Below are 23,508 nucleotides of genomic sequence, written 5' to 3' on the forward strand. Positions count from 1 at the left end.
AAGATCCGAAGATCTTAAGTCTGTACTTGAATTTGCGGCCGGCCGAGGGAGGCGGAGGAAGGATGGATGGATGGGTAGGTGGGTGGGTGGGAAAAAGAGAGACAGAGAGAGGGAGAGGAGACGGAGTCGGTCGCTCCAGGGTCGTGTAAACGCGACGGGGGGAAAAGAAGGGCCTCCTTTGTCTGCGGGGCAGCCTTGTCTACCAGCTTCGTGGCCTCATCTCTGCCTCCCCCCTTTGTCCCCTTCTCCCCCCCCTCCCCAGGTGAATCGAATGGACCACCAACCCACCCCCAGGAGCTGCAGCCGGGGACCCCCAGCCTGCGACACCGTCCAGAGTGACCCTCCTATGAATGTTTTCATTCACACGACCACCGGGGCCCGGTATGAGCTCTCTGTCCCCGTGGAAGAGACGGTGGAAGGTCTGAAGAGGAGGCTGTCTCAGAGGCTTAAAGTCCCCAAGGAGCGACTGGCTCTCTTACATAAAGAAAGGTATTCACTCTTGTCTGCTTGTGGGTGTCTCTCTCTCTCTCTCTCTCTTTCTTTCTTTCTTTCTCTCTCTCCCTCCCTCCCTCTCTCTTTCTCTTCCTCTATTCTTCTCTCCCTCTCTCTACCGTACTTCTCTCCCTCTCTCTCTTTCTTTCTTTCTCTCTCTTTCCCTCCCTCTTTCTCTATCTCTGTTCTTCTCTCCCTCTCTCTCTACCGTACTTCTCTCTCTCTCTCTCTCTCTCTCTCTCTCTCTCTCTCTCTCTCTCTCATATATCTTTCATCCATTTCTCACTACCCCCCCCCTTTGGAAATAAAGACTTTGAGGGGGGGGTTGTTAGAAGATAGTGGGAAGTTAGAATTTCAACCCATTTGTTTCTTTTTTTCCCCCCCCCCTTCTTTTCTTCTTTTTAAATTGGGAGAGACCTTAAATTTAAAAGCTGTTTTAGCTGCTTTGCACCTCAGGGAAATCTCCTTGAGGTTCACGTGTGAAGGCAATATTCAAGAATGGCTTGGGTTTTTCTGGGTATTTGGACGGGCAGGCCGCCTTCAAAAAAAAAAACTTCCTTCGAAGTGTACGGAGAAAAGTAGAAAAGCGTAAAGCATACAATCTCTAGGCTACTCCACAAGCCGCCTTGAACTTTCTTGGGTATTGCGTGTGAATGCCTGTCATTGTATATCGGCCTTTTTTTTTTCTTCTTTTTTTTAATAAAAAATGTTAGAAATGTGCTGATTGTGGAATACTGTTTAGATAAGAATCCATGTATCTCTACGGAAGGGAGACTGTAGATATATAGGGGGGGGAAGAGAGAGGGAGGGAGGGGTTGCCGTGCAGTTCATTTTTGACATCCAGGCATATATCATAAAATAGCCAGAGGGAGTTTATGTGGAGTGCTTAGGCAAGAAGAGAAAAATATAGCTTTGAACCTCTTTGTGGGGTTCTGCAAAATACCTTATTCCTCCGGTTATTCCCTTGTTTTAAAAAAAAAAAAACTCAGAAGGCTTTTGTAAAGAGGAGTAAATAAAGACTGGGTAGTCTTAATTGGCAGAGTTGGCACTCCCCTTCCTATTCAACCTCCTTCCCACCCACCCCCCCACTCTTTCTCCCTGCTGGGGAAGAAATATTAATATCTATTGATCTGATCTCAGAGTCAGAATTGGTCCTGGCAGCTTTGCTGAAGAGGAAGGAAGAGAGGAAGACTAGGAAAATAAAAGACAATCCTCTTTAAGCAAGCCTTTCCCTCTCACCCCCCCCCAAAAAAGAGATTTATTGGGGAATCAGGCTTCCGATTCCCTTTCTGTCCTCAAGTCTCCCTTCCCTTGGAGGTGTCCTTTGTTCTGAAGGTTGAATTTGGGTAGCCTGCAAGTGCATAGAGAGAAATGTACACCTACACACACATTCACGCTTGCATGCACACGGGTGCAGGCCATCTCTTATGCAGACCTTCTAACTGCTTTTTTTTTTTTAATTTGGATGTGGGGGATCTCTAGAGAAATCTTGGAGGCACAGAGAAGGCTAGCTGGGGCTGACTTGAATGTCCTTTGTGAGGGGGAAGAGCGGAGGGGTTTGGACAGGGCTATCTGGAGTGTCTGAGCAACTCTCTTTGTTTAACTAAAATCCCCCCTTAGCTTTGTTAGCGAATTGCAGTCCTTAAGATGCAAAACAGCCCTGTCTTTGTACAATCCACTCTCTTTTGCTGCACCAAGGCCCCAAAATCTTCCAAGTCCACCCCTCCTTTACTCCTTTCCCAGCCCTCTGAGCTTACTACACTGGAAGAAGATCTAAAATCTTATCAAATCTAGCTTTTTTTTAAAAAAAAAACAACAACCAACAACCCCGAAGTCATTTTAATCTCCCAGCCCTTCTGGCGATGAAGAAGTTCAAAGTTATCGGGTACAAGGTTTTAGGGAAATATTCTGATTTTGGAATAATGGTAAATGATGAGCCGGGTTCCGTTTTATCAATCGGATCTGTTCCCAAAGCTGCCTTCCCAACCATCCTTTTTTTTGAGAATCAGGCTGGAAAAATTAAAATAAAATCCACCCACCTTCAAGTCTCTTTCTTTTAGACCCCCCCCCCACAAAATATTCAATAGCTCCTGATGGGATTCTTTATCTGCTTCCCCCCCCCCTCTTTTAACCTTTCTTAGCTTCCCAGATCTATCAATTCAATTGTCTGGAACGGTAGTCAGTTTAGAAAAAGCAAAGGATCTTTTTTCCGTTGGAGAGTTGCCTGCAGAATCACAGCCCTTCTTTCTCCTGGGGGCAGCAGAGGGAAGAGACAGACTTATAATATTATGTTTACATAAGGAGCGGAAAGCGGAGTGCCTGTTTGGTGGGAGGGAGAAAATGAAAAAAAATAAAAGATCTCTCGGTGGCTGTATCTTTATTAGAGATCGGAAAAACTAATTTTGTCCCGGGGAGCCATTTTAATAATAATAAAAGCAACAGCGGCCCTCATTTATTTATTTATTTATTTGTTTTAAATCACAACCTCCTTAGCAACTCCATTGCTGGTTTTTTTTTCTTCTTTTTCTTTTCCTGCCTTTATAACAGTTGCAGTTCTCTGGCCTTAAGAATGTTTGAGGAAGTTGTTGTGTCATCGCTTCTTCTGACATTGTAAACTAACTAAAATCTTCACTTTTTTCTTTCCATTCCTTGCTTTTCTCCTCCAGTCGTCTGAATTCAGGCAAGCTACAAGATTTGGGGGTCGGAGAAGGGAGCAAGCTGACTTTGGTACCCACGGTGGAAGCTGGCTTGATGGTAAGTTTTTTTCTTTCGCCCTTTTGCTGAGCCATGGTTTCAGGCCGGACGCTGTGAGCGTCTGGCCAAGGTCACTCTAGGGGCAGGAAATTCAGAAACCTAAACTTCCTCTCTTCTTTTCTTCCACAGTCTCAAGCATCTAGGCCCGAACAGTCGGTGATGCAAGCATTAGAAAGTTTAACTGAAACTCAGGTAAGATGCGACTCAGGTAGATACCGATAAATTGTCTGTTCTCTTTTTTAAAGACTCTGTTTTGGGCCAATTCTTCCATCTTTAAGAGAAAGAGAGGTACAGAAGCCTCTGCAAAAAAAGATGGGGGATTATAGTAGATATATAGGACTGTCACTATGGGGACACTGCAAAGGGAATAGGATCCCGCCCCCCAGGTTGGGGTTTCTTAATCTCAGCCATTTTAAAACGTGGACTTCAACTCCCAGAATTCCAGTGGCTGAAGTTGAGCAACACGGCTGTAGAAGTTTGGACTGCAATTCCCAGGAGTCCCAAGTGGTTTGGCCCCTCAGGCCACAAAGCAAAACATTGAAAGGACATCAGGATTGGTTCCTCGTAGTTTAAATTTGTCAGAAACAAAGCAAAACTATCTCTGTCAAGATTCTAGTCCATGGGAAGATTGGTGGGTTTAGCCCATTTCCCTTCTATCTAAGTGATTGCTCTTCTCTTGTATTTATTATTCAGTTCTGTTATACTTTTATTTATTATTATAATAGTAATAAAAAACCTATCCTCTACTTCATGCCCTAGTCGTACGCCAAGATTTTCTAGAATTCCCCAGGTAGCATGCTAAGAGACGAATTCTGGGAGTTGTAGTAAGAAAGCAGGCCTATTGAGTTGGTTGTCTCATCAATGCTAGTTGAGTGCTTAAGTTTTTGGCTGGTTCTTGTGCTCTCTATTTGGGGAGGCCAGGGTGCTCTAATTCTGTTTTGGTTCTCCTCTGCAGATCTGTAGACGGATTGACTTAAGCAACTTCCACTTGCTTTTAATGTCTATCGTTTTTTGCTCATCCTTCCTGATCTTCAGTTATTAGACTCTGTTTAACCCGTTAAGTGTTCTTTTTTTAAAAAAAACCCTCCAAATCTGTCTGATTTTTAACTCCTCTAGATCTGTCTCCACTGATCAATTATACCGATGGATGAATTAATAACTTAACAGGTAGTCCTCGACTTACAACAGTTCATTTAATGACCATTCGAAGTGAAAACGTCACAGGGAAAAAGTGACTTATGGCTGTTTTTCACACTTACAACCATTACATCATCCCCATGGTCACGTGATCAAAATTCAGATCTTTGGCAACTGGCTCATACTTACGACGGTTGCAGTGTCCCTGGGGCCATGTGGATCGCCTTTTACAACCTCCTGGCAAGCAAAATCAACGGGGAAGCCAGATTCACTTAACAATCCGCATTACTAATTTCACAAGGGCAGCGATTCACTTAACAACTGTGGCAAGAAAGGTCGTACAATGGGGCAAAACCAGTGGTGGGGTTTAGCCAGTTCGCACCGCTTTGGGAGAACCGGTTGTTAACTTTCTGAGCAGTTAGATGAACTGGTTGTTGGAAGAAATCATTAGGGCAAAGAACCGGTTGTTAAATTATTTGAATCCCACCACTGGGCAAAACTCACCGGTAACCAATGTCTCACTTAGCAACAAATTTGGGGGCTCCGTTGTGGTCGTAAGTCAAGGACTACCTGTATTATGAGAAGGTTCATGGTGTGCTTGATCACAGATGCAAAGTTTGGTGAAGGCTGGTTGAGCTGAGGGTGTAGAAAGATTGACTTTGATTTTATGGGCCTTATTCTCTTAGGTTTCCCTCCTCTCCTCACCCTTTTTTTAAGGAAGTCTTTTAGAAAAGTTGCTTCTGGGAACAATAGGGTTTTCTCCAAGCAGATAATAGTATTTCTTAGCTATCTCCACCCTGGGAAGAGAGCTATAGGAATCAAGGTTTACTTCCGCATCCCCTACTCAAGGTGAACCCCCCTTAACATTTTTGCATAAGCTGTCTCACAATCCTTGCATTTTAATTGCATGTTTGCTCATTCGTTCCTCCCTATCTCTGAAGGGTTTTGCATCCTTCACTTCTGTCCTTAGCCCTCCCCCACCCCCTTAGCAAAGCAGTCTTCCAATATCTCAGGGGCTGCCACAAAGAAGAGGGAGTCAAGCTATTCTCCAAAGCCCCTGAGGGCAGGACAAGAAGCAATGGGTGGAAACTAATCAAGGAGAGAAGCAATTTAGAACTAAGGAGAAATTTCCTGACAATTAGAACAATTAATCAGTGGAACAACTGGCCTCCAGAAGTTGTGAATGCTCCAACACTGGAAGTTTTTAAGAAGATGTTGGATAACCATTTGTCTGAAGTGGTCTAGGGTTTCCTGCTTAAGTATTCTTAACTATTCTATTCTAGTCTAGTCTATTCTTCTACTCTACTCTACTCTACTCTACTCTACCCCACCCCACCCCACCCCACCCCACCCCTATTCTTATTCTTATTCTTATTCTATTCTATTCTATTCTATTCTATTCTATTCTATTCTATTCTATTCTATTCTATTCTATTCTATTTCTATTTCTATTCTATTTCTATTTCTATTTCTATTTCTATTCTAAACACACCAGAAAAGGCTTCTTCCCTTCCAACTTTTCCTTCACTTAATTCTGCCCCTTCCCTTGTTGCATGTGACTCTTCTAATTTTTTTTTTAACCCAACATAACACCCCTTCCTGTTCTTTTGCAATTTAAAACAAAAACATCGAGTTGCAAGGGATGTTAAGGGATTGCAGAGTTCCCTTGAAGGGGGGAGGGCGGGAGGGGGGAGGCATGATAAGGGTTGCATCCAGTTGACAGACAAGAAGAGAGGGAGGGTGGAAGGAGGGCTCCGGAAGTCAGTCAAGTTTACTGTGTTTAAAATGCAGAAAAGGAAGGATTGGATGGAACAGGGAGGCCTTTTGGAGGAAATAGATAATGGGGCTGGGGGCGGGAAGGATACTAAAGAGCGGTGAAGAGTGACTTGCTAGCTGGCCTTGTGTTTGTGACAGCTCTAGCTCTGATTAAATTGCCTTTGTTATCTGCACATTCCTTCCTCTTTGCACACACATACACCCTGGCATATTTTCAGGAGCGAGAATGGGGCCATGAGACTAAGATGGTCTTGCTTGGAGAAGAAAGGGCACTTTATGGCAGCGGGGTTGGACTAGAAGACCTCCCAGGTCCCTTCCAGGCCCTATGAATCTATGAATCCTCAATACTATTAAAAGCAGGAAGTTTTTAAGTTACCATTCTGAAAGGCAGAAGTGATGAGGAGAGATAAGCTTTGCTGGCTGGGGAATTCTGGGAGTTGAAGTCCTCCAGGCTTAAAGTTGCCAAGGCTGGAGGCCCCTGCAGTATAGGAAGCCCATATGTGGTAAATTTGGATACTTTTGCTCTTAATTATTAATTTTGAGGGCGATGGGGTGATGTCCTTTTAACTTGGGCCTGTCACATGTGGCCCTTGATGCTTTCTGGATATGGGGGTCCCCTCGGCCCTCTGATGGGCTCCAGATTGAGGAAGGCCAAGCAGAGCCTCTCATAAAATGCTTTATTTTATTATTATTTTTAAATTGCCCCCTCCCCCAACCCATGGCTGATACTTTAAAGCAGGGGAGTCTTCCAAACTTGGCAACTTTTAAGACTTGTGGATTTCAACTCCCAGAATTCCTCAGCCCTCCACCAAGAGATGGATCAGAAGAAAAGCAAGAAGGATCTCTCTCTTCCTTTTGCCCCATCAATTCAACTTAAGAAACAACCAGTAGCCCCTGGTGATATTCCTGGTTGTATTACAAATCCCATTGTTTCTTCTGGCTGTGAATGCTGGGACGTGGGGGAGGGGTATCATCGGACACCGGAGGGCATTCCTGGTTATGAAATGAAGCCGGGCGCCTCATTGCTGCCAAGGAGATTATCAAGCCCAGCTCACTCTGTGTTTACAATGCCACCACCCACAGCCGGGAAAAAAGCCAGGGTTAACTTAGGCCAGGCGTGGTTGAATGCCACCGGGGGAAAAAAAAAAATTGGAGTCTAATCTGAATTTATCTCTCTTGGTTTTGGAAGCCGGACTTTGCTTTCTGATTCCATGAAACTTTGCTCCGGATTTTCTTCCTCTTTGATTAGATCCCATCCCCCTCGGTCCCTTTGGAACAGTGTTTCCCCATCTCAGTAACTTTATAAATGTCTGGACTTGACTCCCAGAATTCCCCAGCCGGCTGTTAAAAGAGAGAATCCAGCTTCCCTATTGGTTGTGCTTGTTGGAAGCCCAGCTGGGAAGGTCACATAAATGGCGATGGGGTGACCTCTGGACACTGCAACCATTATAAATAACATGCCGGTTGCCAACCTCCCAGGTTTTAATTGTGTGACTGTCGGGACATTGCAATGGTGTGATGACTGATCATAAATCACTGTTTTTTCCAGTTCCGTCATAATTTCAAATGGTTGTTGAACAGATGGTCATAAGTTGAGGACTACCTATATGTTGGCGGGGAGCGGGGGGAAGGAAAGCATGAAAGGCCTATAAGTATGTGTATCCAAAGTAAGATAAACATTTTAGTTTGTCACACCTAAGAGGAACAAGACCTGTTCTGTTTTGGTTATAGGACAGGAGTCTGATCAATAGGAAAGTGTTTTTTTAAAAAATATTTTTACATTAGTAAAGACTTCCCAATGTTTTTTGATATGGTATGGCCTGTCTCTGAAGGGAGTTGTCTTTCCTTTCCTGAAGAGGCTTGAGTTGTTCTTTGACATTCATTCCCCCTTTGGGCAGGGGGTCAGATTACATGACCTCAAGGACTTGTTTTCCAGTTCGGTGATTATTATCATTTGTGCTTTGTTTTTTTCTTTTCTCTTCTAAAACTCTGCTCTTGCAGCCTAAATCCTTCTCAGATGGGCCTTTTAAAAAGATCTCTAGCACCCCACCCGTTCTGCATGAAAATCTTGGGAATTACACCTACAGGTTTGAGATTAGGATGGATTTGTTGAAGCTGAGAGCTGTCAATCTCTAGGAGAGAGGTGGTCTCTTGATATGTGCTTGCATATCCCTCTTTCCTGGAGGTGTTCAAAACCCAGGCTGGATAACCTGAGGTCCATAGTGTTTTATAGACGCTGTGCCGAGCAAGAGGGTAGTCTAGATACCTTTGGAGGTCCCTCCGTAAAGGGCTGCTTGAATTAAACCAGGCTGATTATTAATTGCCCCGGACAGAGAGGCTCCCGTTTTGCGACCTCTTTGACCCTCCCAAGGTTTGGTGTGCAAATCGTGCTCACCCACCCCGTGTCCCTAGAGGGGGAGGCAAGCAGCTTAGGAAAGGACATGCTGGTGCTGCCAAGAATCCTGTGGCACGCCAGGGCCTGGTCACGGAGTGTTCCACTTTTTTCACGGGGGGGGGCTGACGCTGAGGCTGAGTGAGTCATCCCACAAAAGAGGGGGGGAGAGGTGTCCGGGGGAGATCTCCGCTAACCGAAGATTGGTCTCTTTGACGTCAAAGGGATCTGGATGAGAGCAGAAGGGATGGGAAGAATTTTCCTCCTTCCCCTTCTTGGCACTGTCCGAAAGAAAGGTGCCAGTTTGATCCTCGGTGGGGCAAGGAAGGGGGAAAACAGATGGAGGTCTTAAAATGGCCAGCCTCTCCCAAACCCAGAAGCAGGAGGCGAGATCTCAAGAGCCGTGGATTTAGTTCCCGTGCTGGGTGTGGAAGGGGGATTGTGAGGATCAAATCTTGGGCAGGTTGTTTGAGAGAGATTTCTGTGATCCCTTCTGGGTTAGAGGCACAGCTTAAAAGCTCCTTTGGCTTAGATTGAAGAAAGCAGATTTGGATGGATCTTTAACTTTTAAGAGGTCTGGGACTTCAACTCCCAGAATTTCCCAGCAATTCTGGGGAATTGGAAGTTCCAGATCCTTTTAAAGTCGCCTTTGTGTGTCCCTTCCTGCCTTTCCCCTTTTTGTGGGGTGGCTGTTGGGGGGGAGGGGCTGTTCCCCTTGGCAGCCCTCCCTGCAAGGCGGGCCGCTGCAAGATCGGAAAGAGACTGTAAAAAAAGGAGGCAGTCTGGAAACCTTAACTCTGGGCTTTTCCTAGGCCGGCATCCTGACCTGCTTCCCATTCTGGGGGAAAAAAAATTAATAAGATCTGGGTAGTTTGGCAACCAAGAAGACAAAGAAGCGCTGAGAGCAGATCTGGGAGGAGGGGGGCTCCCCAGCCAAGGACCCCCCCAGTCAATCAAACCTTTCTGGCTGTTTTTTTCTTTTCTTTTTCTTTTTTTTTGCATATGGTAATTACCATCTGTGCTGGATGTTCCAGGGAGAACAAAGGAATGATTTGCATTCAGACACCAAGAAGAGGGAATTCCAGGGAGGGAGGGAGGGAGAAGGCCGAAGCACATCAAAACGACATGCATGCATGTATGAAGATGGAGAGAGGAGGGGGGGAAAGGGTCCTTGTGCAGCTGGTGCTCTTGTTCTCCTTAAAGGAGCTCCCCCCTCCCTTCTCTCCCCCCCCCTTTTTTTTTTTTTTTTTTTTTTTGCTTTTTAACCGCTTTTGCGGTAGGCACTGTCTTGGGTGGGTGCCTAGCGGTCTTGAGGTGCCGCCAGTGGGGGCGGGCGCCTTGCGCACGGGGAGCTGAGTGCGGATGTCGTGACTGCAGGGAAGGGAGCCTGCTGGTAAGGGAGCCTTTTGTGACTCTTGGGCCGATCTGGAATTTCGTGACTTGGTAGCATAAAGAAAAGGCTGGGCGATCGGAGACGAAAGGACGGGCTGCAGATTTTTATTTTTTAAAAAATATAAAGCTTTTAACCAATGCTCCCACATTTCAAGGTAACCAGTGGAGATCTGGGGTTTAAGGCCCAGGAATCTCCAGACCAACAGTTGTATCCCCAGTTACTGTTCCAGTGGCTGCAGCTTCTTTATTAGTTCCTTGACACTAATCTGGCATTCCCACTTATTGGTGGCCAAGGCTGTTTTTGGGCCCATCTTCCCCTTGTGAGCACAGGATGGTAAACGTAGATAGATTACCGTAAGCATCAGTGGCACTTAATAAGAAAAAAGTGAAGATTTGGATTGCAGAAAAGTGGAATTTGGGAATCGCTTTCTCCAAGCTGGTGCCCCCCCCCCCAAATTGTACTGGATTATTAATTTCCATCAACTGTGCTGACTGGCTAAGGGCAATGGGCATTGTAGTCTGGCATTCCTGCAGGGGCACCAAATTGGAGAAGATTTTTTTCCCCATCGCAATTCCTCACCCTATTTGGGATTGAGTTTAGGGTTCACTGTTTTACTCCCATTAATGCCTTTTAGATCCACAAGGAAATCTCAACTCTTGATGCTGGTTGTGATCCAGGGTTCATTTGACTTCCCACAGGCCTCCATCCATTTTGATGTATTTTGAAAAGCCTCATCTGTCCTTAAGCGTCTGCTTAGCATTCGGGGATAGAATGCCCCTGTAAATGAAGGCTCCACTCTTGGTTAAGTATCGCAAAAGATCTTACTGGATTCTGCGATCCTTTGTGATTAACCCTGCTGTGGATTTTAAAGCCGGGGAGTAATGGAAGTCGGTCTGTTTAAAGGAGGATTATTGCTTACCCAGAAATTAAGCGGTGCTTTGAGTCCTCTGATCTCAAAAAGCATGCACTTTTCAGCTTGCAATAATAACACGGAAAAGAAGGAGCAGAGGTGTGAATTATGCAATCACCCTTTTCTTTTGCTGGGGTGGCAAGGAGGGGTGTCCTCTGCACATGCTCAGATGCCCTCTTGGTAGAATAGGACTTAGGTTTTTTCTCTAGCTTCCTCCCACTCTGTTTTATATATTTTTTAAAAAGAGTTTCTTTTCTTCAAAATCCTACTCAGTGGCTTTGGTTGCTTCCCCCCCACACACCCTAATTTTTTTTCCTACCTGGTGTCCGAAACTCACCTCCCCACCCACCTCTTCCTCCCGTAGATGCTCTGCTATGCACGGCCAGCCGCTTCTCAGGCCGCCACCTTCCTCGAGCTGCCGTTCCCACGGGTTTCTCAGAAACCTCCCACCCTCCCTTCCTCCCTCCCATCCGTGCTTCCGTCTTCGCAGTGAGGCACAAGGGGGGGGGAGGGTGAAGAGGAAGGCTAGAAAGGCAGAAGTGGGAGAAGGTTTTGCAATAAACTTGGGTGTTTTGAGCTGGAGGCATGGATAACGCATAATCCGGCCGCCTTTCCTTTCTCTCTTCCCCCCCCCCCCTCTCATTTTGCTGACGTTTTTGCAGAGGCGAAGGAAGATGAGATGGGGAGGGGGGGGCGGTGTTTGTTGCTGATCCGCGTATTGACAGGAAGTAGGGAGTTGTGTGCAGAAGGGTGATTCTCCGTCAGCGAGGCAGGGCAGGTCCTTTTCTCGGTCTGCTTTGTTTTCGGAAGCCGGAGGTTGCCATCTGGCACCTTCCGAGGGCTCGTGCATCATTTGCGGTCCTTGTGGTCCTCCATCTCTTGTGTGCTGCTGAAGGACATGGCGTCCTCCATGAGATCTAGCCGCTTGCTGGGTGCACGTAGGGTTGGAAAAAGTGGCTCAGCTGCTCTAGGCTTGCTTGCATGCAAATGGGATCAGAATCGCTGTATGGTGCCCAAGCCCTGTTTGGCATACCATTCCCAGTCCCTTTACACAAGAGGTGGCAGTGCCTAAGAGATAGATAAACAGACAGAGGGACACATCCATACCGGTAGCATCAGTCCTCGGTGCCCAAGTCAGCACTTGTGGCCTTTTCCCCTCCCCAAATTTGGAGTTGAGGCCACCCTATGAAAAGTTTCATCCTGGTTTGAAGATGGCTTCTCCTCTTCTGTAATACCTCAGTTCTGACGTCAAAAGACCGCTTGCCAGTCCAGGCTCTGGCTATTTTTCCTTTTCTTTCTTTTACTAAAAAAAAACCCGCCACCTTTCAACTACAGGCCCCACCTGGTTCAGCAAATATTGACTGCTCTGGTATTTCCTAGCCAGTCTCCATCTGCTAGGCCTCCCTCCTGTTCTGAAGGCCTCTCGGGGGGTATATTATGGTCTGTCTCTAAATCAATCCATCTCAGCTGGGCATTTGCCAGAGAAGTCAAGGAAAAGAGGAACATCTTTAATTCTCTTTGGCCTCTTGCTCTGCACTCACAGGGGTGGGAAATTAAGGCCCCTTTATGACCTGTGGACTTCAACTCCCAGAATTCCTGAGCCGGCTGGCTCAGGAATTCTGGGAGTTGAAGTCCACAGGTCATAAAGGGGCCTTAATTTCCCACCCTTGGTCTTGGAAGACAACTTTGACCAGGGGCTTGTGTTTTCTTGAACACTTTTTTATTTTATTTTATTTTATTTTATTATTTATTTTATTTTATTTTATTTTAATTATTTGTTTGTCACCAATCTGGCTTCATCAAGGCAAGTCTTGATGCAAAACTTTAAGATCTGGGCGATATGTCTCTTAGTTTGATGATTATGCTAGCAGTGCACCAAAGACAACCTGAAATAATAATAAATATTAATAATGCATTTGCTTTTCATAGCAAACGATGATGTGTTCCCACAGATCCACTAAGCATAGAGTGCTGAAGCCCCCTGTCTCCTAAGAAAGGACCAAGAAATCTTTTAAGACACTTTTTCAGGTGCAGGTGGTCCTTGACATATGACCACAGTGGACTCTTCCGCATTACGGTTGTAGGTCACGACAGTCATAAAACGGGTCGGTCCTGCGACCAACTTGATTTTAACAATTTTTTTTGTGGCAGTTGTTAAGCAAATGCCACAATCATGAAGCAAATGCCACTGTCCTTAAATGAACCAGTGGTCACTATAGGTGTAGTTTTGTTGAACACTAGAAGTTAAGTGTCGATTTTTAACCCTAAGTTTGGTTATGTGACTGTGGACAGAGTCTGATGGTCTAAAACTAATTTCCATCTACCACTTGTCTTGGGGAGGGTCTAAAACTTGTAGCAAATTCCTTTTTTCAGATCGGTGGTGATTTCAAAATATCACTAAGTGAACGGTCGTAAGTCAAGGCCTGCCTCTACAGTATTTGCGGGAGTAGTATTATAACTACAGTAACTTAAGGTTTCATTATTTGTTTAATTTAATCTGATCCTGCACCAGGTAGCACTAATTTCCATCTACCACTTGTCGGGGGGATGGGGTGGGGGTGTCCAGGAATAGCTTGGTGCCCAGTTGAAAGCAGCCATCTGATCTAACCACTCCACCTGCTGTCCTCTTTTCCAGGTAAATGACTTCCTGTCCGGGAGGTCCCCCCTGACCCTTGCCCTGCGGGTGGGCGATCACATGATGTTTGTCCAGCTGCAGCTGGCAGCTCAGCAGAACAGCGGGCAGCTCCAGCACCGCCACGTGATTGCCAGTCGAGGAGAACAAGCTGGAGGCGCCACGGCCCCTACGCCGGTGCCGGCGGCTGGACCGGCTGCCTCCAGTTGCCGCACCCTGCCTGGGAGCACTCCCGCCTCCTCCCCTACTTTTACCCGGCTCCCCACGGCGCCCGCTTGTCCGCCAAGCCCTGTGCCCAGTCCTGCTGCTTCTCCGTCGCCAATGCAGACTATGCCTCTCTACTGTACCACCGCTAACCCGACCCCCGTCACGGCAGGGATGTTCCATTCACACGGGACCAGCGCACAGACGGTCAACGGAGGGGGGAGCGGCAGCGTCATGTCTTCATGTTCAGAGGTCAGTCCTGGGATGCTTTGTGGGGTGTTGAAATCAACGAGGGTTGAGCATGAGTAGAAAAGGCTGGAGTCCTGACCCATGGCAGCTTTTAAGGCACCAGGCTAGAAACCAGGAGACAGGGAGTTCTAGTTCAGCTTTAGGCATGAAAATCAAATAGGTGACTTTGGGCCAGTCACCAGGAGACAGCGAATTCTAGTCTGGTCTTAGGCCTCAAAACTCTCTGGGTGACTTGGGGCCAATCACCAGGAGACAGAAAGTTCTAGTTCAGCCTTAGGCATGAAAAGTCAAATAGGTGACTTTGGGCCAATCACCAGGAAACAAGAGAATACTAGTCTAGTCAAACCTTAGGCCTCAAAACACTCTGGGTGACTTCGGGCCAATCACCTGGTGACTGTGAGTTCTAGTCCCGTCTTTGGCATGGAAGCCAGCTGGATGACTTTGGGCCAGTCACTCACTGTTAGCCTAGCCCACCTCAAAGGTGGTTGTTGTGGGGAAAATAGGAAGAGGAAGGTGTGTTGGACATGTTTGCCACCTTGAATTATTTGTAAAAAAAATAATAAATAAAACAGATTACAAGGGGTAGAATTGGTCATTAAGTCTCCTTCCACCCTCCCGCAAATAAAAAAATAATACCTACCTACATTGGGAGATTTCTATTATGAACAATTGTGAGGCATTGCCTTCTGGATTTTTAAAAAGGCTCAGCATTTTTTTTTTTTTTATCATTAGTGGCTGCAGGGCAGAGAAGAGAAGGAACTGGGGCCAGAATTAGGGAAAGTCTTCCTGTATTTGTTAGCTTTTTATCTCACGAGAAAGTTGGAGCAGCTTTATTATTAACTATTTTTAAAATGTATATGCTGCCCATCTCACCACCAAGTGATTCTGGGCAGCAAGCTTCCCTCACTCCCTGTATTGCAGCCCCACCATAAGCTTAGGCATCTTGGCTTTTTATTTGGGTTATTCCTACAAATGTTCTCTGTTTCAGAAATCACCTTGTAATCCAGGTTCTTTGACACACATAATATTTTTTTATGACATAATCTCCCTCCTATTGATCCAGGGAGATTCATAGCTGGGCATTGCTCTTCATAAATTGTGTGGTCTATAACTGTACGCTTGGCTAATAAGTCTGCCTTTTCAAACCTGCAGTTCCACCGTTCCCAGAATTCCTCAGCCAGCCAGCCATTTTAGAGGGCTGCCTCAGAATTGTGGGAAATGCAGTCCCAATATATCAGGAAGGCACTACCAAATTCGATTGGGGGTTGGGATGGGATGGCCGCATTGATGGTCGCAACTCTCCAAACCGTGTAGGTTTGTCCAAAAAAAGTCTTCCCCCATCATTTATTTATTTATTTATTTATGAAATGTATTTGCTGCCCATCTCGTATCCACGACTCTGCTACTTGGTCCTTTTCCAAAGGGAGTTTGAGACCTTTCACGTAGAAAGGAAAATGGATCCGGAGGGAGAAGGAAAAATAAAGAGTAACCTTTGCTTAATAGAAAAAAATGTCTTTCTGGCAAGGAACAGGAAAGTTAGGCTCCTCTCCAGATGACTCAGAGGGGGGGGAAGCCTTGTGAAGATGCTGTCCTTAAAGATGAACATCATAGCGCATTGTAAGCCGCCCTGAGTCTCCGGAGAAGGGCGGCATATAAATCAAATTAAATAAATAAATAAATAAATAAAATAAAGTTTCTGGCCCACCGTAATCTTTATCCAAGGAAGAGGCTTAGAGCTTCAGGTTTCTTGTTCTGTTTTTTTCAAGATGCCTCCAAAAAAAAACAAAAGGCAACCAGGCAATTTTCTCTTATTCCTGTTTTCACCTGAGAGAGCAGGAGGACTGGCTTCAGACTTTTTGGGATCACGGCACCTTGTCTGAAATAAAGTTGGGGAGGATTCGTTCTCGCCAGGCTCCAGCCCTGCTTAGCATTTGTTCTTTGGCTTTTGCAGGTAGACTGCGCCTCAAGAAGTAAAAGTTCGCCCAGCAGCAGCCCCACTCAGGCCTCTCGGACCCGGAAACACGGCGCTGTGATAGAAAGCTTTGTTAACCACGCCCCTGGGGTTTTTTCGGGAACGTTTTCTGGTACGTCTGCATAACATTTCTCTTGTCTGCCCCATAAGAGGAAATATGGGTAGAAGGTAATATATGCAAGCTTCAGACTCCCACAGGGCTCTCTCTGATTCGATCAGTGTTACCATGGCGATTGTAAGATGGGTGGACTTCAACTCCCAGAATTCCCCAGCCAGCAAAGCTGGCTGGGGAATTCTGGGAGTTGAAGTCCACCCATCTTAAAATCGCCACTGTTGAGAAATACTGGATAAGATAAAGAAACCAATGAAATTTCCAGTGTTTTGCCTGGGTCGATACTCTCCCAGAAAATACAGCAACCATATCTGATGGGTTTGTCCTTATTTTAAGCTAAATGAATTTTTTTTGCTTTTTACCCTCCCCCTCCAACCTGTGGAACTCATTGTCTGCTGATGGCTGCAGACCTTGTTCAGCTTGTAAAAAATACATCATGACTAATGGTCACAGTCACTATTAGTCCTGAGCACTCAGTAATAAATGCAGATAAATGCAGTCCCTTACAGGTTCCAAAACTGTCTTTTCATCCTTTTTTTTTTTTAAACTTTTTTCTGTAGATAAAGTCTAAATCATGAGGAGAATGTTCTTGGCTTAAAAAAAAGATAAAAAAAACAGTTGCATATATTGCCTTCTATTACAAAAAAGTTGAATAATAGCCTTGAACTGTACTTACAGACATGAAGGAAGGGCAGGATCTGGCTCCTTCAAAGAGAAGAAAGTTTGCTGATCCTTCCCCTGCAGGACTAGCACCTTGGCTTGTTGGAAAAGCCACGAGAGATTTTAACATTTTGAAAATGTCTCACTGCAAGATATATATATATATATATATATATATATATATCAGTGTTTCTCAACCTTAGGCACTTGAAGGTGTGTGTGTCAGCACTTCAACCTGCATTTACTCTAGTGCTGACATAAGAAGGAGAAGGGGGGGCAGCTGGCAAGAGGACGCTTGACCTCTCACCTACTTATTTTCCCTGAAGATAATGTCCTCTAGGAGATGAGATGGGAGGGGGGACATTCCTGGGAGCTGAAGTACTAGATATGGGGAGAGTGATTTGGAAGACGGCCAATGAGATGCCGAGAATTGGGGAATGGAAAGGGAAGGTTTGGGGTCAGGAAGTCAGTGTTGGCTACGCCACAATCGGGGACAGGTCGTCGTGCTTAATAAAATGAAAGATTTCTTCAAAGATTACTTGTTTGGAAATGCAATTTATTTTAATTAAGACGACATCGAAACCTGACAGTGTGTGGACTTCAACTCCCAGAATTCCCCAGCCAGCTCTGACCCTGCTAGCTGGGCAATTCTCGGAGGCTCTGCTGGCTGGGTAATTCTGGGAGTTGAAGTCCACACACACCTTCAAGTGCCTAAGATTGAGAAACACCGCTATAAACCAATACTACTGTGTCCCCGCCTCCCCCCCCAATAGATTTTATGCACTGCTACAACCTTTCCTACTTCTCCTTCCACCCTGCAGGCACTTTGCACCCCAACTGCCAAGACAGCAGCGGCCGGCCACGCCGAGACATCGGCACCATTCTGCAGATCCTCAACGACCTCCTGAGTGCCACGCGGCACTACCAGGGCATGCCCCAGTCGCTGACGCAGCTGCGGTGCCAGACGCAGTGCTCTTTGTCCACCCCGCCCCTGGATCTCAACAACCACACTACCTCAGAAAGAACGGCAGCTGCTGCTAACCAGCCCTTGCACTTGGGGGTCCAGTGTCCGAGCCAAGCAGCCACCTGCAAGCCCACCGGTGAGGTCACAAATCTGATTTTGGGGTTCTTTTCCTTGTGTCCCCCTTCCCCACCTTTCTCAGTCTTCCAGGGAAGCGGAGAACCCAGCTGTTTTTTGCAGACTGGTCTCTGAGCAGGGCAGAAGGTCCTTCCGGTGGGTGGGGCTTGGGGCAGGTCTTATTCTTGGGGGGGGGCGGGTATTCTTGGGAGGGGCATGTGCAAAGGGGGCAGGGTCAGTGATGGCTTGGGGTTGGGCCTGTCCTAATTCTGCAGGAGTTTAGAGCAGCATCAATAGAATATCCAGCGTTATTCTTGTTACAGTATCATAAGTATTCCTCCACTTACGACCATTCCTTTAGCGACTGTTCAAAGTTACAATAGTACTGAATAAAGTGACTTATTCTTCATACTTAACTTTCACAACATCCTCTGATCACAATTCAGCTTGGGTGGGGGGGTGTCATGTGATCCCCATTTATTTATTAAATTTTTATGCCACTCATCTCACCCTGAAAAGTAACTCTGGATGGTTTATAATTAATATCAACCTTCCTAGCGAATGTTCCCCCCCCAATCAGTGGGGGAAGCCGAATTCACTAAAAAAAAAAATTGTAAAATTGGGTGAGATTCACTTAACGTCTGTCTCACTTAGTGACAGGAATTCTGGTATCCCAATTATGGTCATAAGTTGAGGATTGGCAGTAGTATTATTTGTAGTACTATTAAAGTAGTTGTTATTAAGTTGTTTTCATGTAATAAATGTTTGGGGGGGGTGTCGACGAATAATCCTCTCAAAGGGGATGAACTGGGTGCATGTAGGGTTGAAAAAAGAGTTTGGGGAATCCTGGTTTAAAGAGAGTCTGATTTCAGTTAGAACTTTTAGCCGTTTGTTTTCAGTCGTGTTACTCTTGCGTTTGGATTTCCAGCACCGTGACATTGAGCAACTGAGATGAATAGACTGCCAAAGAAACTTAAGTTGCAGTGAACTTTTCTGAATGATTTAATTGGATTCGTATGTTGAATTCCTCAGGCACAGTAGAATTGGTGCGATTTGTTGTTACTCATCCAGAAAAATTGTCTGAAAGGCGGAAAGAGAGGGCTTCCCTGTGTAAGCCAGTGTTACTCCTGATGTAATGTTTTTCCCCCTGATTTGTGCTGTTTTAATCCTTTGCCAAAGAAGTTTATGGCTGGGGTTTTGTGGGTTTTTTTTTTTTTTTGGAAATCTAAAAAAGGCCAGGAAATGCCAGTTATTACCAGAGTTGCAGGATGCCCTGAAGGAGGAAGGGTAAACCATAGATTGTTTATCACCATGATACATTCATGAGGAGGTGGCTGATTGCCTTAGCTATGATAAAAGATTTGTGAGAATGACAGCAAGCAGTAGGTGCACTCTATCTGAAATGAGCAAACAGGATCCCTGACTATGCAGTCCTGGTATATTGCAAATTACCGGTATATGTGGGGGTATTATACTTCAGGTCTTTTTTCAGCGGTAGCTTAAAAAATAATGATAAGGGCTACGAGGAATTATTATTAATTTTTCCAGAGATATGACCTCATTCTCAGAATCCTTGGATGGGTATTGCGTCAGTTCCATTCCTGGAAAATAACAATCGCCTCCGCAGGTTATGATTCTCACAACTGAGTCTTTTTCTAAAGCATGCAATTAACTTTCTTCCTGTCATGAGTACATGTGGCAAGATATAACCCTGTGAGGTAGGATAGTTTTTGATCTTGGCCTCGTGATCTTGGTCTTCTAGATCGGCTTGCCTAGCCTTTTGCGTAATGCTTCTCCACCTTGGCAATTTGAAGATGTCTGGACTTCAGCTCCCAGAATTCCAGCATGCTGGCTGAGGAATTCTGGGAGTTGAAGTCCAGACATCTCCCAAGTTGCTAAGATTGAGAAATACTGTCTTAGTGTGATCTTGATTGATGAAAAATTATTCATTTTTGCTTTTAAGTATAGGTGGTATTTTTTATGTTTGTTTGCTTTTTGGGTGTTCTGGCATATGTGTCAGAGTGTCTTGCTTTGGTCCCTACCCCTCAGCTCTTCCTGCAGATATGCAAACCATCCACCCCATAATCCACTCCAGCCCAAAATGCAACGAAGGAGCTGTGAAATCAAAACAGATCTACATTTCCTTCAAAATCAGCCCAATACTTCCTCCTGTTTATTTGATGGGCCTTGGCTGAAGTCCAAAACCACAGCCTGGGTTGATTAGTTTTTGGGAAAGGAGGCCACCAGGAAATTCAAAACTAGATTTCCTGCTGAGGAATGAAAATCTTCCTCTTCTATGTCACCGCTGAGAAAACTGCTAGGATATGTTTGTTCTTGTGGTCAGGAATTAAATGTGACTTATACGCGGCGTGAACTCGGACATTAAATAAATCCTGGTTTAAAGCTTGTTTCTCAACTCAATTCTCAAATCCCAGAAATCTCCAGCCAGCATGTTGGTTTAGAACCACACCTGAGCTCTGTGAATTTTTTGCAAATATCTAAGGTATTCCATCTATCAACCTAGTAAGGCCTAGGTCACTGGGACCCTGAAGCATAATGGAACAATAGATTATCTATTTGCTTTTGCTAACAGATGGCATTAACCCATTGCCTGCCCAAGAGACCTTAGATTTTTCTTCCCTCAAGACTTTTAATTACTATTTTATCAACTTTGAATTTGCATATGTAAATAGACTGCCTGCTGATTAGTAGAGAAATGATAACTGGGTTAAAGTGTGCACATACCTTTCAGGCATAACCAACACACATTGAATCAACGGCTCCCACCCTTCTTCCACCAATGCGTTTGTATATGTGAAAACAGTCTTTTTCCCATTCATACTTCCCTTCCCTCCTCCAGTGTGAGTGCTTGTGTGCATCTTTTCCAGTGGAAGTGGAATACGGCTTTTATTTTTTATTTCCCTTGACACGGCATGAGTTTGGGAATAGAGAGGCAAGTACCATAAATAATAATAATAAAGATGCATTTGGTTGAAAAAGGCAGGGTCATAAATCTCTTGCAATCAACATCTCCTTTAAGGTTCCTTGATGTCGGAGGCTGAGTTCGGAGGAAAGTATGGGAATTGTAGTCCCGGCCTATCTAGAGGACATTAAATTGGAGAAGTTAGTGCGTTCAAAATGTTTGCACATCTAAATCCATCTCGATAGCTACTGTCGGCCCTGGGATTCAGTGTTGGGTCTACCTGGTTTTGAAAAACCTGAACTGGCCACAGTGTTTGGCATTCATAAGTTTTAGTGCTCTGAACACGATTTTTCTCAACTTTGGGCAGCTTGAAGATGGGTGGACTTCAACTCCCAGAATTCTCCAGTCAGCATAGCTGGCTAGGGAATTCTGGGAGTTGAAGTCCACCCATCTTCAAGTTGCTACCGTTGAGAAACATACGGATGTAGATTCATTATGTGCCATCAAGTTGGTTTTGGCTCTTATTGGTCCATTAGTCTTCGCATCATGTGTCCAAAGTAGATTAATTTGAGCCTGGTCATTTGTGCTTTGAGTGTGAATTCTGAATGGATTTGTTTGATCATCCATTCTTCTGTTTTCCTGGCCGTCTATAGCAGGGGTCTCCAACCTTGGCGACTTTTAAGACTTGTGGACTTCAACTCCCAGAATTCCTCAGCCAGCTTTGCTGAATTCTGGGATTTGAAGTCCACAAGTCTTAAAGTTGCCAAGGTTGGAGACCCCTGGTCTGTAATATTCTCAGGAGTCTTCTCCTACACCAGATTTCAAAACCTACTTGTCAGTTTAGCATCTCTGGTGTGTCAGAAGAAGAACAAAACAAATAACATTGCACGATTCCAAATATCTTTTCAACTATGCTAATCACTAAGAGTAGACTCCTTACATTTTAAAAGGTTTGCAGGAGATAGAAACTTAGGTTGAGGAGACTTTTTAATTCTGTAATTGGAAGGAGAAGCCCCCACCACCACCACACACACACAATGGATAAGTTTCTCTTCTCCATAGTAGCAGAGCTGGAACATAACATTTTGGATAAAGAGAACCAACCTCTTCTATTAGGGTAGGAGCCAAAATTATGGGGCAGAATGGGAGGGAGCAAATAGAGTAGCCATTTTCTGCTGTGGTCAGAAAAGACTTGGGAGGAAAGAGAAGGGAAAAAGAGGAGTCCCAGGTCTTTCTTTGCCCCCTGTTCTTGGCATTTCAAGTTTGGGTTGCAGATTCTTATTTTCCTCAGACTCAGAAAATGACACAAGGACACAGAATAACAGAGTTGGAAAGGACGTTAGAGGTCTTCTAGACCAACCCCCTGCTCAAGCAGGAGACCCTATACCATTTTCAACAAATGGTTGTCCAGTCCTTTCTCAAAAGTCTTGATGCTGGAGCACCCACAACTTCTGAAGGCAAGTTGTTCCACTGAACGACATCAGAAGCTGTGAATGCTCCAACACTGGGAAGTTTTTAAGAAGATACTGGATAACCATTTGTCCGAAGTGGTGTAGGGTTTCCTGGCTAGGCAGGGGGTTGGACTAGAAGACCTCCAAGGTCCCTTCCGACTCTGTTATTCTGTTCTGTTCTTATTAATTGTTGTTACTGTCAGGAAGTTTCTCCTTAGTTCTAAGTTGCTTCTCTCTTCATTCAGTTTCCATCCATTGCTTCTTCTCTTGCCTTCTGGTGCTTTGGAAAATAGGTTGACCCCCACCCCCTCTTTGTGGCAGTCCCTCAAATATTGGAACATTCAGTAGTTAAATCTGTTTCCTTAAGAAAACTCTTTGTAGAGCCTTCTCCATTATTGTTTTGGCTGCATGGTGTTTGTTTGTTTGTTTGTTTGTTTGTTTGTTTATTTATTTATTTATTTATTTATTTATTTATTTTTAAATTTGTATACCGCCCTTCTCCCTGAGGACTCAGGGCGGTGAACAGCCAAGTAAAAGCATAAACTACAAACATTAAAATACAATTAAAAAGATATATATAAATTTGGCCCCATGATTAAAAACAATAACAAACAATTAAAAACATTTAAAAAAGTGTTAGGCCAGCCGAACTTGCTGGAAAAAGAAGGTTTTAAGGGCACGGCGGAAGGCACCTATCCCACCATGTTGGGATAGCTGTCCAAAACAAGAAAAATATTCGTAACTATTAGGAAATCCAGCAAGATGAACCATAAGAGAGAGACCACTGAACTTGACTTAACACCTCGACCTGGGCCACTTTATGATATCTGGACTTCAATTCCCAAAATTCCCCAGTCAGCAAACGAGGCTGGCTGAGGAATTCTGGGAGTAGTTGGTCCACCCATCTCAAAAGTGGCCCAGGTTGAGAAACAATGCTTTAACGCTCTAGGATAGTCCTCAACTTGCAACCATTCATTAAATGAACATTCAAATTTACAACTGAAACAAAAGTGCCTTGACCAGTCCTCAGACGTACGACGGTTGACAAAATCCTCGCCGTCAAGATTATCAAAATTTGGCTGCTTGGCAACCAAACTGGGCAGTTGCAGCACTGTGGGGGAGGGGGGGCACGTGGTCTCAGTATGTGACCTTCCCAGCCCGCTTCCCATAAGCAGAGTCAATGGGGGAAGCCAGAGTTGCTCAATAACCGTGCGATTCCGTTAGCAAAAGAAACGTGGCCCAAAAAAAAGGTCATAAAATCGAGCACGATTCGCTTAACAACAAACTTGCTTAGCAATGGAAATTCAGGTCCCGAGTGTGATTGTAAGTCAAGGACTCCCTGTATTGTGCCTGAATTCGAGAGGTGAGAAACG

At 45.0% G+C, this 23,508-nt stretch overlaps 1 protein-coding gene across 2 annotated transcripts in view; it reads left to right on the forward strand.

Moving 5' to 3' along the window:
- Positions 1–23,508, forward strand: part of MIDN (midnolin) — a 47,651-nt gene that overhangs the window by 16,558 nt on the left and 7,585 nt on the right. For both annotated transcript variants that reach the window (XM_070931859.1, XM_070931860.1), the window contains exons 2-7: positions 263–489; positions 3,159–3,246; positions 3,376–3,438; positions 13,490–13,942; positions 15,891–16,023; positions 17,505–17,783. In XM_070931859.1, coding sequence (XP_070787960.1) covers positions 272–489; positions 3,159–3,246; positions 3,376–3,438; positions 13,490–13,942; positions 15,891–16,023; positions 17,505–17,783 — 1,234 coding nt within the window. In that variant the 5' untranslated portion in view covers positions 263–271. The remainder of the gene's footprint in view (positions 1–262; positions 490–3,158; positions 3,247–3,375; positions 3,439–13,489; positions 13,943–15,890; positions 16,024–17,504; positions 17,784–23,508) is intronic.

Source organism: Pituophis catenifer, unplaced genomic scaffold (assembly GCF_029215685.1).
Source record: "Pituophis catenifer annectens isolate HBS135680 unplaced genomic scaffold, rPitCat1.0.hap2 SCAF_1, whole genome shotgun sequence".
Lineage (NCBI taxonomy): Eukaryota > Metazoa > Chordata > Lepidosauria > Squamata > Colubridae > Pituophis > Pituophis catenifer.